We start from the raw sequence: 13,985 nt of genomic DNA on the forward strand, positions 1-13,985 counted from the left end.
GGAATAGGGGAAACAACAGTCAATGAAACAGAATCCCTGCCCTCACGGAGTTTACATGCTAGTGGGGGTGGAGATGGGGAGGCCAGACAGTAAACGAAGTAGTGAAATAGGTCATCTGTTCAGATGATGCTGAAGTGCTGAGGAGAAGAACAAAGCAGAGCAGGGAGGCAGGAAGGGCCAGGGAAGGGGCTGCAGTTTTAATTGGAATGCTCAGGGAAGGTCTTAAACCTGACTGGGAACCTTGCGGGGAAACGTGGAGTGTGATACGGGTCATTTCCTATCACCCTAAAGCAATTTCCAGAGGCTTGGGTTTGAATCTGTCCTGAAGGTAGTGATTCTCCATCCCCACCCCTGCCCCATCCCTGCCTTTTTTAAAAAAGAAAACCCAGAACAGGGCTTACCTGGTACCTCAGACAGTAAAGAATCCTGCCTACAATGCAGGAGACCCAGGTTCGATCTCTGGGTCAGGAAGATCCCTTGGAGAAGGGAACGGCAACCCACTCCAGTATTCTTGCCTGGAGAATTCCATGCACAGAGGAGCCTGGAGGGCTACAGTCCATGGGATTGCAAAGAGTTGGACACAACTAAGCAACTAAAAAATCTAGGACAATTTTGGTGGTGTTACTGCCAGAAACTCCCTGGCTTAGACATATGCTACTCCAAATGTGGTCCCTGCGCCTGTAACCTGTAGCAGCAGCAGCACCTGGAAGCTGATCAGAAACTCAGATTCTCAGGCCCCACCCCAGACCTGCTGCACCCGAATCTGCATTTTAAGATTGTCCAGGTGACTCTTGTGCACATTAATTTTGAGAAGCGCTGCTCTCGTGAGCTCCAAATCCCCTTGCAGAGCTGATTTTATTTCTGTAGGTTATGGATCTCAAGCTGGAGTGTGAAACAGCATCCCCTGGAAAGTTGAATAGAACACAGCTCGCAGGACCTACCCCGGAGTCTCCAGTTCAGCAGGTCTGAGGTGGGTCCCCAGAACCCGCGTCTCTGACAAGTTCTCAGGTGATGCTGATGCTGCCAGTGCCGGACCTGGGACCACAGTCTGAGAACCATTGCTCTATATATGAAAGCACTGGTTTCCCAAGATCAAACCTTATTTTAGCACATGAGTTTTTTTTTGTTTTTTTTTTTAACGTTGGTCCATCTTTGCTGATTACTTTTCAGTCTCTTCTGCTGTTACATCCCTTGGCCTCACTCTGTAGACATGAGTCTTGCTCATCCTGGTCTCTCCAGTAAATTCATCCAGTAAATATTTGTGTGCTGAGTCAGAAAAGATACGCTATAATTAGGAACCCAGGCTGTAGGTCAGACACACACACACCTCTCTTTGAATCCTGACTCACCACTAACTGTATAATCACTTCTAAGCTTCACTTTTTTTCTACATGCGTACTAAGTCACTTCAGTCATGTTCAACTCTTTGTGACCCTCTGGACTGTAGCCTGCCAGTCTCCTTTGTCCATGGGATTTTCCAGGCAAGAATACTAGAGTGGGTTGCCATTTCCTTCTCCAGGGGATCTTCCCAACCCAGGGATCAAACCCAGGTCTCTTACATTTCCTGCACTGGAAGGTGTGTTCTTTACCACTAGCACCACCTGGGAAGCCCTCTTGCTATATAGAAAGAAAAAAAATGACATCTATTTTACTAAATCTTTTTTTTTAAACTGACTAAATAAGGGAAAATGCTTAGCCTGGTACCTGGCCTATTATAAGAACTTAATAAATGAAAGTTAATGCTGTTATTAAATTAATTTGGGAGTACCTCTCCACCCAGGAAGCTGGAGTACTTCTGAATGTCTAACCGCTTTCCCCCCTGCTTTGGTTTGGTGCCCACTTCCTCCGGAATTATCATCAGCTGTCTTGTCAGCATTGTGAATAGAGAGATTAATGAACTAATAGGAAATTATGCTCAGAAAGCAATTTGCAGTTATCTAAAATGAGGCGTTTTCATCTAATAGGTTCACGAGCACAGAATGGAGTTTAGTTCTAAGTGGTCGGCTGTCAGTACAGACCATGTATTGTCTGATAACCATGGATTCAGCTGGCCGAAGTTTGCTTTTGCAGTAAGATGCTGATGGATTTTCCTGGCTCAGTCATGTCTTATCTGCACTCTTCCCCCTTCTCAGGGTCCTTCCAGAGAAGGAGTCCTTCCAGAGAAGGACACTTCTGCGGGGCTGAGGTCAGGTTCCTTGGAAACCTCTCCGCGTCTCTCTGGGTTTCTTGCAGGAAAACCAGCAGTGGTGATTTGAGTGGTTGTGTTCTAGAAAATAAGAATTTGAACCAAGGTGACTCTGACCCGGACTCTTGGTGTAGGGCCTAGAAATCTGCATTTTTAGTCAACCTCCCAGATAATTCCTATTTGCACATAATCGTGAGTGTCCTGGGCTGAGGAAACAGCACGGACAAAGGCTTGGCTCGGGATTTAGTTAGTTGCTCAGTTGTGTTCGACTCTTTGTGACCCCATGGACTGTAGCCCGCCAGACTCCTCTGTCCTTGGGATTCTCCAGGCGAGAATACTGGGGTAGGTTGCCATTTCCTTCTCCAGGGGATTGTCCCAACCCAGGAATCGAACCTGGTCTGAGTGTATTTTGCAGGCAGAGTCCAGGGTAGAGAGGAGACTGGTTCTGCTTTGCAGCTGCAGTACCAGCCCTAGGACTCCTGCTGTTGCTTCCTGAGGCTCCAGGCCTGTGGAGGGAAGGCACCCCTTACCACCCAGCCAGCCACTCTTCTGGGAAAGCAGTCTTGGGCTCTGGAGCTCCCACTACCCTGGACCAGCTCGCTGGCCAGGACAAGGCCTGGTGCAGGGAGGAGAATGTGGTATTGGGATGGCCGTGCCTCTGGGTGGTGGTGGAGAGTCCTGCTGTGCTCTGAGTCACCTGCTCTTGGGGCCTGAGACAGGAACCGTACGGGTATCAGAACACCTTGCAGATGTATAAGACTCATTTTCCTCCAGGACCACAGAGTACTCGCTCCTCTGCTTTGAAGATAAGATGATTAACTTAGTAGCCGCTGAGCACAGTACCAGTGACCTCGTTTAGGGATGCCGGTGCTACCAGTTCAAACCTGAGACCTTCCCTGGGGGGCTTGCCCTTGGCTGATTGTAGCTTCTCCCCCAGGGGGCTCAGAGGCAGGCAGTCAGGGTGTAACTGGTACAGGTGTACAAAAGGCCAGCTTCTTTTCCTGCAGGCAGACAGACTCAAGGGTACAGTTCACACCCCAGAACCCCCTATGGGATCAGGCTGAGACTAGAGTCACCTGCAACCATGTCCTTGCCTAGCTTCTCCCCCATCCTACCGTGCTAAGGAACATCCTGTAGAACTCCCTCCATAAATCATTGCCAGATTGCCCATCTCAGGATCTGTTTCTAGGGAGCTCGACTTAGGACAGTAAAGCAACAACAGGATCCAGACGCTGCAGCCAGAGAGAGCAGGTCCTGGTTCTGCTGCTTCCAAGCTGTGTGACTCTGGGAAAGTTTCTAACCCTCTCTGATATAAAGTGAGGTTGCTGCTGCTGCTAAGTCACTTCAGTCGTGTCTGACTCTGCAACCCCATAGACGGCAGCCCACCAGTCCCTGGGATTCTTCAGGCAAGAACACTGGAGTGGGTTGCCATTTCCTTCTCCAGTGCTTGCAAGTGAAAAGTGAAAGTGAAGTTGTTCAGTCGTGTCCGACCCTCAGCGACCCCATGGACTGCAGCCTTCCAGGCTCCTCCATCCATGGGATTTTCCAGGCAAGAGTACTGGAGTGGGGTGCCATTGCCTTCTCCGATAAAGTGAGGCTACTATGTTCATTTGATGTGATGAGACATGTGAGTGCTCCAGTCACATTAATGATTTGATGATTCTTTAAGATGTTCAGCAGTTATTTCATTACAGAAGTGGATTCTCTATTAATATGAAATATGAAAAGAAACAGACTCACCAGATCACCTCTGAGGGTTTAAGCAGTGTCAAAGTTCTGGAAAAGTTAGCCCATTTCCTACTTTTCTATAGTCCTTGTTCCCCATTTTTCTTTGGGGATTTTCTGAACCAGTCAGTTTCTTGGGAGACTAGTTAAAGTCTTCATAACAAGGTTTCTCAACCTTGGTACTCTTGACATTTTGAGCCAGATAATTCTTTGTGGTAGGGAGGCTGTCCTGTGCATTGAAGGATGATTAGCACCATTACTTCCACACACACACCCCCACTCCACCCTTCCCTTACTCCACCCTCAGCTATGACAATCAAAAATATCTCCAAATATTGCCAAATGTCCCTTGTGTTGTGGAGGGGGCACAAAATTGCCCTTGGGGGAGAACCATTGTTTTATATCATAAATCCCTCATCCCCAACCAGTGGGGCTGTATATCCATTATTCAGCTTTTAAGTGCCCGCATTAGAGTGCCATTACTAAAGTATTCAATAGAATGATCAAACCGCTCGGGTAGCCTGGGACTTCCCTGGTCAAGCACTGAAAGTCCCAGGTCCCAGGTGGCCCAGGTTGGTGGAGGCAGGTCTGTGCTGGTAGAAACATTTTACATGCTCCAATTAAGGTCACTGCCTGCTTCCGTAGGCGTGAGAGCCATAATCACTTCCCTGAAAAGGTAGAAAGTGATGTTTAGAAACAGCACACTATTTCCAGTTTATTCCAGTGTGTTTTAATGCATTTTCCATAGTTCCCCTCCTCCTGCCCGCAGTAGCCTGGATAGACATGCTTGCACTGAATTCTTTTCACATAAGAAGTCCCTTTGCCATTTTACAGGCACTTCTTTATCTGGTTTTGCTCTGTTATTGGATCTTTTCACTTGGATTTCACATGCTCTTCGGTGCCCTCCTTGCCCTGCGTGTCCTCCTCTCCTGTGCCCTTGCCTCAAAGTCCAATGTTTTATCTGAAATTTTCCTGTGTTTGCAAAATGACTTCAGCCACAGGTGACAAGGAGATAAAAGCAGGAAGTAAGCCATGGTTGGTTTGAGCCACTGGGCGCTCTAATTTTCCCAGCTCTTGCAAAACTGGGGAAATGATGAGCTGGTGTTGCAGCTGCTGCGAAGTTCCTGGAAGCTTCAGGAATTTGTACAACAGGCAGGATATTGGCAGGATATAATTATGAGCGTGCATTTCAGAGATCACCAGCTTGAAGCCTAAACTTATTTTTTCCATTAATAGAAACACTTCAGTTTTTGCAATAATCATCATGAGAATTAATGGTCCCTTATATGAGTTTTTACCTATTATGTGTGCTAAGTCGCTTCAGTCATGTCCAACTCTTAGCCTGCCAGGATCCTCTGTCCATGGGATTCTCTAGGCAAGAATACTGGAGTGGGTTGCCATGCCCTCCTCCAGGGGATCTTCCTGACCCAGGTATTGAACCCGAGTCTCTTATGTATCCTTTATTGGCAGGAAGGTTCTTGACCACTAGCACCACCTGGGAAGCACCTTATCTATTATAGTTCAGTCCAATTACAGTTGTATGTGAGGGTGGATTATAATTCTGGAGGTTGAAGTGGGGATTGGATACAAGGACGATAGTCATGGTCATGGTATCATGTATCGAGGGCTTGCTGAGTGCCAGACATTCTGCTAAGTACTTTACTTGCACGAACTCATTTAATTCTTACAACAACCAGGGAAGGTAGGGTCTATTATTATCCCCGTTTCTAAGAAAACAGAGCCCTTCAGGAATAACTCGTTGGCCCAGAAGTATCACTGTGGGTGAATCTATTCCTCAAACCCACTGATCCCTCTGATTCAAGATCCCAGAGCCTTAACCACTTTACGTGGGCAAAGGACCAGCCACACGGCTGCCAGTCCCCACTCTGCTTCTCTTTGAACCAGACAAGCAGAAGATGAGACTCTGATCTCAACCTGACACTGGACAAGAGCTATCAGTCTTCTCCTCCCCCGCCTGCTGCCTTTGCCCATCATCCCTTCTTGAATCGAAAGATGATGAATGGGTCTCTGTGATGAACTCCCCCCGCCACCAGGTGCTGGGAACCCAGAAGACTCTAGTCACACTCTCCTCTCTCGGGGAAGTGAGGTGTGGGGTTGGGGGAGGAGTCTCCAACAGGTAATAATTCTACAGCTTCCTTACGGAGACCTCTTATGGAAAGACCGGTGCTGGGGTTTTCCCAATTGTCGTCCATTATGTTGCTGGAGCATTCATTCTGATTTCTGTGTTAATACTCCCCATCTCCCTTGCTTATTTCGGCTGTTGCCTTTCTCTTTCTAACTCAGTTAGTTGAAGGCCAAAGAGCTCAACCCCACTGGGCGGTCAAGTGAGTTAAGGGGGGTGTGTTCTTTGAGGTCCTTCACTGAGACCATAAGGAGGCGTTTCTAGAAGTATCGGCTCAAATGACAGACCCCAGGGGAACCAAAATTAGACAAAACTGCTCAGTTGGGGTATTCATACAGGCAAGCCCACTGCAAAGAGGGTACTGATTTGGTTTAGAGATTTTGCAAGAAGCCTTAAGAAGCACCTAAAGCAGTGATGTTGGGAAGGCGCAGAGGCAGGCGAGTGAGGAGGGGTAGCCCGAGAGGGGCGCTGGCTGCCCTGTAAGTGTAAGAATCTGCTTCCCGGGCTGGGGCGGGTGTGCGGGGAGGTCTTTCCAAAATGCTCATCCAGCCTTCACCTCCCTGTTTAACACCCTCATTGGTTCCTCTCAGTTCTCAGAATAAAATCCAGTTTCCTGAGCAGACCTGTGCCATCCTTATTTACCTCTCCTTCCTCCCCTCTCACCACGTCCCTCCTTTTGCCCAGAGCTCCAGCTTCTCCATGCCACCAACCTGCAGCAGCATCCGTGCCCACTCACTGATGCTTCTTTGCACTCAAGTGCTTCAGCCTAGATCTTTCTTGTGCTCCTCTGCTAGCTCTCTGGGCTCAGCTCAGTTATCACTTCCCCCAGGAAGCCCTCCCCGACTCCCCTCAGTTCCAAAGTGCCATATCCTGCCCTTTCAGATCATCCCGTGTAACATACGATGTGTTTGTCTATTTACCGCTCTGTCCCTCTAACCAGACTTTGTTCAAGGGAAGGGCTGTGTCTGCTTTGTTCACCGTTCATACAAACAGGGTGAGCACAATGCCTGGCACAGTAAGTGCTCAGGAAATACTAGATGGTGGAATCGATCTCAAAAGGAGCCTCTGGATGGAAGTGGTTCTTCCGAACCCAAGGCTCTGGGACCCTGGTTCCCATCCAAATGGGGTCGTTTCTAGGAGATGACTTGACTTTGACGCAATGAAATGAGTGAAAGGGCATTCATGTTTGAAAGGACAAGAGATGGGTTTCCATACCCATCTAGATAGTAAACTCCTAGCTAGATGATTCTAAGAAAGATGGTTAAAGAAGAATTCTCCCCCTATGTTATTATACACTCGCAATGCCTCACACAGCACCTGGCACAGAGGGAGAAGATGATGTTGTTTTATGTGAGCATGAATGCATGGTTATCCTGAGTCTGCTATCTATGTGATTGGGCTGTTTCCTGAGCCTCAGTCTTTTTGACTTTAAAATGGGTGTAACAGTAATCATCACTCACAGAATTGTTGTTCAGAATCGCCCAGGGTTATGTAAGAGCGCCTGGCTCCAACTGGGTGTTTGCTTAACATTTCTTCAACTGGATGTTGGGGACCAGGTATTTAAAAACATCCCATTTGCACTCCGTAAGGAAAGGCAGATTGCAAAGTGAGCTAGTGTGGGATGAAAGAAAGGATCAGGAATTTAGGCTGCCTGGAGCAAACTTTTCATAAATTGGTTCGACTCCCCTGGCAAACCACTTGAAATGAACATGTTTGTCTTCACCAGCAAGGGTCAATGGCGCCCCGTCCACGAAGGCTGCCTTTCTGATCCCAGCCCCATGCCACTCTCCAGGCTTGTGTCTGCTCTTAGGGGCTGCTGGGGGCCAGGACACATCCATTAAGGACAGGGCAGAGCTGCTTATAAAACTGTTTGTCTCATATAGTTCCTGGGCAGGATCCACAGAAGTCCAGTTTGCTTGTGGTCAGATCCGCATCTCCCACCCCCACGTTGGGGAGGAAGGAGGGCCGAAAGAAGGGAATGCAGAAGGGGGTGTGTTCGCACTTCACAAACTGCAAGGGATACAATTTATAAGAAATAGAAATAATTTTCTAAAAACTGATGAAGACTTGGGACTTCCCTGATGATCCAGTGGTTAAGATTTCACCTTCCAACGCAGGGGCCACAGGTTCTATCCCTGGTCAGAGAGTTAAGATCCCACATGCCTCACGGCCAGAAAACCAAAACATAAAACAAAAACAATATTATAACATGTTCAATAAAGACTTTAAAGATTAGTCCACATTAAAAAAAAATTTTCAGAAAATTTGATGGAAACTATTCATGTTCCCACACCAGGAGCAATCTGGGCTTCCCTTCTGCTGGGCAACCTTCCTGTTTGTTTCTCTTCTCCTCTCTCCCTCCATCTCTCCAGTGTCTGCTCAGCATGTATCAGGCATCAGCCACCAAACCAGGCACTGACAGCAGGGTAGGAGAGTTGCTGCAAGGAGGCAGAAGACCCAAATCCTGCCCCCAAGATAAATTCACATATTTAATTTTCAGACAGAGAGGATGTCTCATTCGGCCAGCAGCTAGCTCCTTTGGAGAATGAGATATCCCACATAAGCAACTTTTCTTGATAACTGAAGCTTATCCTGTTAGCCTTTGAAGTTGAAAAAAATGAGCTCTTTTCCATGAAAGTTTTAAATAAATCCTTACCAAGTGTCCAGGCTGCCTGAGGCTCGTGTGACATTTCCTGTGTGCCCTCAAGTGTGCCTTAGCCCTGCCTGCAGAGACATTGACCTATTTGCCGTCCAGGTGGGCACCGCTAGGACGTTTTCTCATTGGATCCTCATGGCAGTTCTGCCTAGGAAGAACCTGGAACTTAGCCAGGCAGGTGGATGCCTCCTTGGTCTGGTAAAGGTACAACTGTGACCCAGGCTCAGGTCAGCTGGATTCTGAAGCCCAGGCTTTTTACCTGGAAGCACATATGACCTTTACCTGGTGCCCCGAGTTGATCAGAGCTACCATCCTAACTTGCAGGGCTCCTCAGGGCCATGTCTGGTACGGAGATTTGTCCAGAGTGGTCTGCTGTGTCCTCCCCACCTCTCCGTTTTCCTCCTTGTGGAACGGAGCTCATGGAGGACCCAATTCCTTAAGGACTGTGGGCTCAAGGGACACGTGAAAGACAAGGAGCAGAAGGCTTGGTTTTGATGTGAGAGCTTTGGGGCAGACCGTGTTGGTGTTCCAAACTTGCTCTAATAATCACAGTGACTTGGTTGGGCTCCCCTTTTTCTACAGACCCTGAGACAAAGATCTGGGGACAAGTAGTTTCTTTGAGAGGTGAGCCCAGGCCATCCCAGTGTGGGGGTGGGTGGGGGGCTGTTGAGAAGTGAGAGAGGGACGGGAAGGGAAGGCAGCCTGTCCTGGGTCCTAGAAGAGCAGGTGACAGTCATGGGCACCTGGGGTCCAGTCCCTTGACAATACACCCCTGAGTTGTCCCACAAATTGTTAGTCTGTGGAACACTGCGCAAACTAACAATAAACACAACTCCCACAGTAAAAACAAGAGTACCTGCAACTTCAAGTGCTCGTCCTAGGCACCTCACCTCTGTTGTATCATTCATCTCTACTGTCCTGTGAGACAGATGCTGTGATTGTCCCCACTTTACAGATGAGAAAACTGAGGCTCAGAGTGGGTCAGCAACTTGCCCAGCTTGTGACAGTCAGGAGGTGGTGGTGTCAGGCTTTGAACTCAGATTTGTTCAGTATATTATCCTGACACCATTTCCTTTTACTTTTTTAATCTGTTTATTTTGTGGGGGGGGGGCCGAATATGGAGCAAGGAGAACCCTGCCTTCTGGAAGACTTAGGCATCCAGACATCTCTTATCTGGGAAGTAGAGTGTGTCCCTCTTCTGTGTGGTCCTTGAGCTCTGGTGTGCATTTGCTGAAAACCCACACTCCCAGCACTTCCTGATTCAGAACCCAAGAGGGTATGCCTTGGGAATCTGACTCTGAAGTAGGTGGTCTACCAATAAATTGCATGCTAGTGGCTCTTCTTTCTTAGCCAGTGAAAAGGAAAAAAATCTAATTTTGGGTGGAATCGTGCGTGTTCCTGCTGGAAAAATGATTCTTCATAAATGAGGCATGTCTGGCCTCAGTCCCTGTACCCCCTCCCCTCCAGGGTCTGGGTGATTCCAGTGCCAAGCTCATCCTACTGTCTGGATCAGCAAGTCCTGGATGTGTGGGCTCTAGTTTTTCACATGAGAACCTCTGTGCAAGGTTTAACTGTCCGGGCATCAGAGAGCGATCTCTTGGGGTTTCTGCAAGAGCAGGGAGTGGCCATGCTCCCGGCCCTGGCACTGCCCTCTGAAGCCATGACTGGAAGGATGCATGTTCCATCTCCCACCTTGCAGCCAGAGGTGGAGGAGGGCTGCTCCCTTCCTGCAGAAGACGGAAAGGAAGATGCCAGGAGGAGACAGGAGACAGCTGAGGTCACTAGGGCTCTCGCCTATCTCGTCCTGATTTGGACACGGTCCAAAGGTAACGTTGAATTGCTTGCCCTCGCTTCATGGCGCTGCCCATGACAGGGAACAGGGTGCTTCACACCTGCCCATCAGCCTTCCAGCTGGGTTTGCTCAAGAAGACTCCTAGGTCGGAGGTGGCAGAAAGGAACAATCTCTTTCTGGAAGTTTCTGGAAGTTGAGCTATTTGAATCAGGGAAGAGTACAGAAACCTCTTGATCTGACTATCATTTGTCATCAGCAGTCTCCCCAGTTCAGGCGCATTCATCTGACCCAGTCACAGTTATCTAAAGCCTCTGATTTCTTCCAGGTGTTTGGGATCAAATACAGACTCTCGTACTGGGGCTCTGCCCACCTCCCCTTCCTCAAATCTTCCTTTCACTCTGGTTCTCTTCATTTCAGCTTCATCAGCCTTTAATTTCTGACCCTTGAACCCATCAGGCTTGATTTTGCCCCCTAACCTTTGTGCCTCTGGAGCCTTTCCCCTCCCATTCCTGTCACTTTCTATCTCGTTTCCCTGCATTATTTTTCCACCGTCTTCCCACACTGGCAATGATCTGATATTTATGTGTTTATTAACTGTCTCCATAAACATAGGGGCTTCATCTGCGTGACGGTTGTGTGTGTCCCCAGGACCTGTTTGTAGAATGAATCAAAGGCTAATTTCACACTCAGCAGGGCTTTCCATCAGGGCTTTGATGCAACACTAGTTATCTCCAGGGGAGCAAGGACCTTCCCTATGGGTCTGAGTCTGGGGGCCTTAGAAAAGAAAAAGAGGAAACCAGGTCATAGTACCCTTTGAAATCTAACAAAGGTATGGGGAAGAGCAAGGTGACATTTTGGATTTGTCTCAAAGGAAGACATTTTGCCTCTAAACTCTTAAACATAATACCAGTAAAACTTAATACCTGTTACTAATCTCATCCTAATTGGAAGTCTGGGTTGGCTGTCTCCTATAGAATGAGCCTTTAAGAAAAAAATGAGGCTGCCTCAGGCACCACTAAGCCAGGGTTTCTGCCAGGACAAGTCAGTTAATCTCAGCTTTTCTATCTGTAAAATGGGAAGAATAATACCTATTTCATAAAAGTGCTTTAAAGATCTAATGACTTAGCATCTATAGAATACTTGATACAATGGCTGCCAAATGAGTCTTCAGGTAAGCAGGTGGTGATTGAATAATGATGACAAATATAGACTGGTAGATAACAATGTCTTTCAAAGCCTGAAGTCCAAGTGGACATTGTTGGTTAAACAGTTGCTTCCCACTCTTGGACTACTCAGGACTGACCTGTGAATGTGGGATGGCAGAAAAACTCTCTCCAGAGTTAATCTCCTAGGTTCCAAGGGTATGCCTTTGCAGTAGCTGTCTTATCTCACCCCCACGTCTTGCTATCCATAGCACCCTGAGCTTTCTGAACCATTGGTGTATCTCATCCACCCATCCATCTACCCAGCCATATAGTCATCCACCCATCTCTCCATCCATCCACTGATCCATTTAAACATCCATCTATTCATCCATCCATCCATTTATCCATCCACTCACCCATCCATCCATCCACTTGTTCATCTCGACAACCATACATCTATCCATCCTTCTCTCTTTTTCTCTCTCAGGTTAAAGTGCCACAACAAATGCACCAAAGAAGCCCCGCCCTGTCACCTTCTGATCATCCACCGAGGAGGTAAGTATTTAACGCTTCCTGCCCTGGGGTAGTAGTGGGGGTTCCTGCAGGCCATCTGAGATAGCTGTCCATCCAGGTAAATTTTGGAAAACCCCTTGATCCTTAACCATTGCCTGCCTCATTTCTTTCCCTCTGACCCCCTCCTCCTGACATCTGTCTCCTTAATCCACTGCGGTGCCCGTTCTCCCTATTCTTTGTCCTCACGCTGGTCTCCTTGATAGTTTAGCCCCCAGATTCATCTCCCTTCCCTAATTCTTTTCTCTCATTCTTGTCCTCTCTCCCAATTTTTCACTCTCCTCTCTTTCCCCCCAGTCCTATTCCTTTCCTTTCCCACTTAAAAAGAGTACTAGCTGAGTGTTTTTCCACTGTGTGCTCTTCAGACTCAGTCAATTGGCCCTGTAGAAATAGGCACAGAGAGGGGTCTTGATCGGACCTGTTGGTTTGGGTCATCCATGTTCTGTCTCCTGGGGCCTTGGGAGTGCCTGGGCCAACCTGGCTGGGCAGGGAGGTAGCCAGACACTGCCTCTGGGAAGCCACTACCAGCCTTCCACCAGGCAAAAGCAAGACCAATTTAGTCGGAAGGAAAGGCTAAAAGGAAAGTTTTTTCCCTACCTGCCAAGAATACAATAGGAGGCCTTGTAGTCCAACTTTCAAAATGTAGTTCTCCTGATTCTTGGGGTAGTTCCATTATCGACACTGTACTTCATCTAGTGGGGGACTCTCTAAGCCTGTATTGTTCAATACAGTAGCTACCAGCCACATCTGACTATTTAAATTTAGGTGAATTACAATGAAATAAAAATTTAATTACTCAGTCACACCAGCCACATTTCAAGGGCTCCGTGGCCACATGCAGCTACTGTACTGAACAGTGCAGATATAGAACACATTCATCATCGCAGATATTGGCCATCGCTGGTCCAGACCCTTACTCGTCCAGCTGTGGCCCGTGGACCAGCAGCAACACGGGAATCACCTGGGAGCTTGTTGGAAATGCACAACTTTTGGCCCCACTCCAGACCTATCAAATCAAAATCTGCATTTTAAACAGCATCTGCACGTGATTCGTCTGCACTTTAAAGTTAAGAAGCACTGCTCTGGAGTAGAAGTTGCAAACTCAGATTCCTGCCAGGGTCAAGCAGGTACCCTGAATGACAGATGCTGGCCAGACAGGGCCATGCAAAGTGGAGAGAGAGCCCAGGCACCTCCTAGAGAGGATGGCCACTCCAGCAACATGACTTGCATTGTATCACTTCTCAAGTTTCTAAAAAAGCCCAAATGGCTTCATATTCCATATACTTACTTTTAAAAGTTGTGCAAAAAAAAAAAAAAAGTTGTGGGTGTGTGCTAATTCGCTTCAGTCGTGTCCAACTCTTTGTGACTCTATGGACTATAGCCCTCCAGGCTCCTCTGACCATAGGACTCTCCAGGCAAGGATACTGGAGTGGGTTGCCATGCCCTCCTCCAGGGCATCTTCCTGACCCAGTGATCGAACCCCAGTCTCTTATGTCTCCTGAATTAGTAGATGGGTTCTTTACCACTAGCGCCACTGGGAAGCCCATGTAAGCAACTTATTAAAATTGTGAAAATTCTTGCTGGCCCTCTTCTGGCCACCCGCCTTCTGTAGGTTGGGTGGAAGCTTAGCGACAACTTTGGGGAACACAACTTGCTAGTCCTTGTCCTCCTCCTCCACTCCTCCCAGCCCTCCTGGCCTTGGGTCAGCATGGGCTCAGGGGAACCTGCCCTGTTCTCAAATGAACCGAAGGAAAAGTTAAAAAAGGAGG

General features: G+C 47.9%; 1 protein-coding gene across 1 annotated transcript in view; it reads left to right on the top strand.

Moving 5' to 3' along the window:
• Positions 1-13,985, top strand: part of KSR2 (kinase suppressor of ras 2) — a 427,585-nt gene that overhangs the window by 331,864 nt on the left and 81,736 nt on the right. The window contains exon 8 of the mRNA XM_055550184.1: positions 12,134-12,199. Within this exon, the coding sequence (XP_055406159.1) occupies positions 12,134-12,199 (66 nt within the window). The remainder of the gene's footprint in view (positions 1-12,133; positions 12,200-13,985) is intronic.

The sequence above is a fragment of the Bubalus kerabau genome, chromosome 16 (assembly GCF_029407905.1).
Source record: "Bubalus kerabau isolate K-KA32 ecotype Philippines breed swamp buffalo chromosome 16, PCC_UOA_SB_1v2, whole genome shotgun sequence".
Classification (NCBI taxonomy): domain Eukaryota; kingdom Metazoa; phylum Chordata; class Mammalia; order Artiodactyla; family Bovidae; genus Bubalus; species Bubalus kerabau.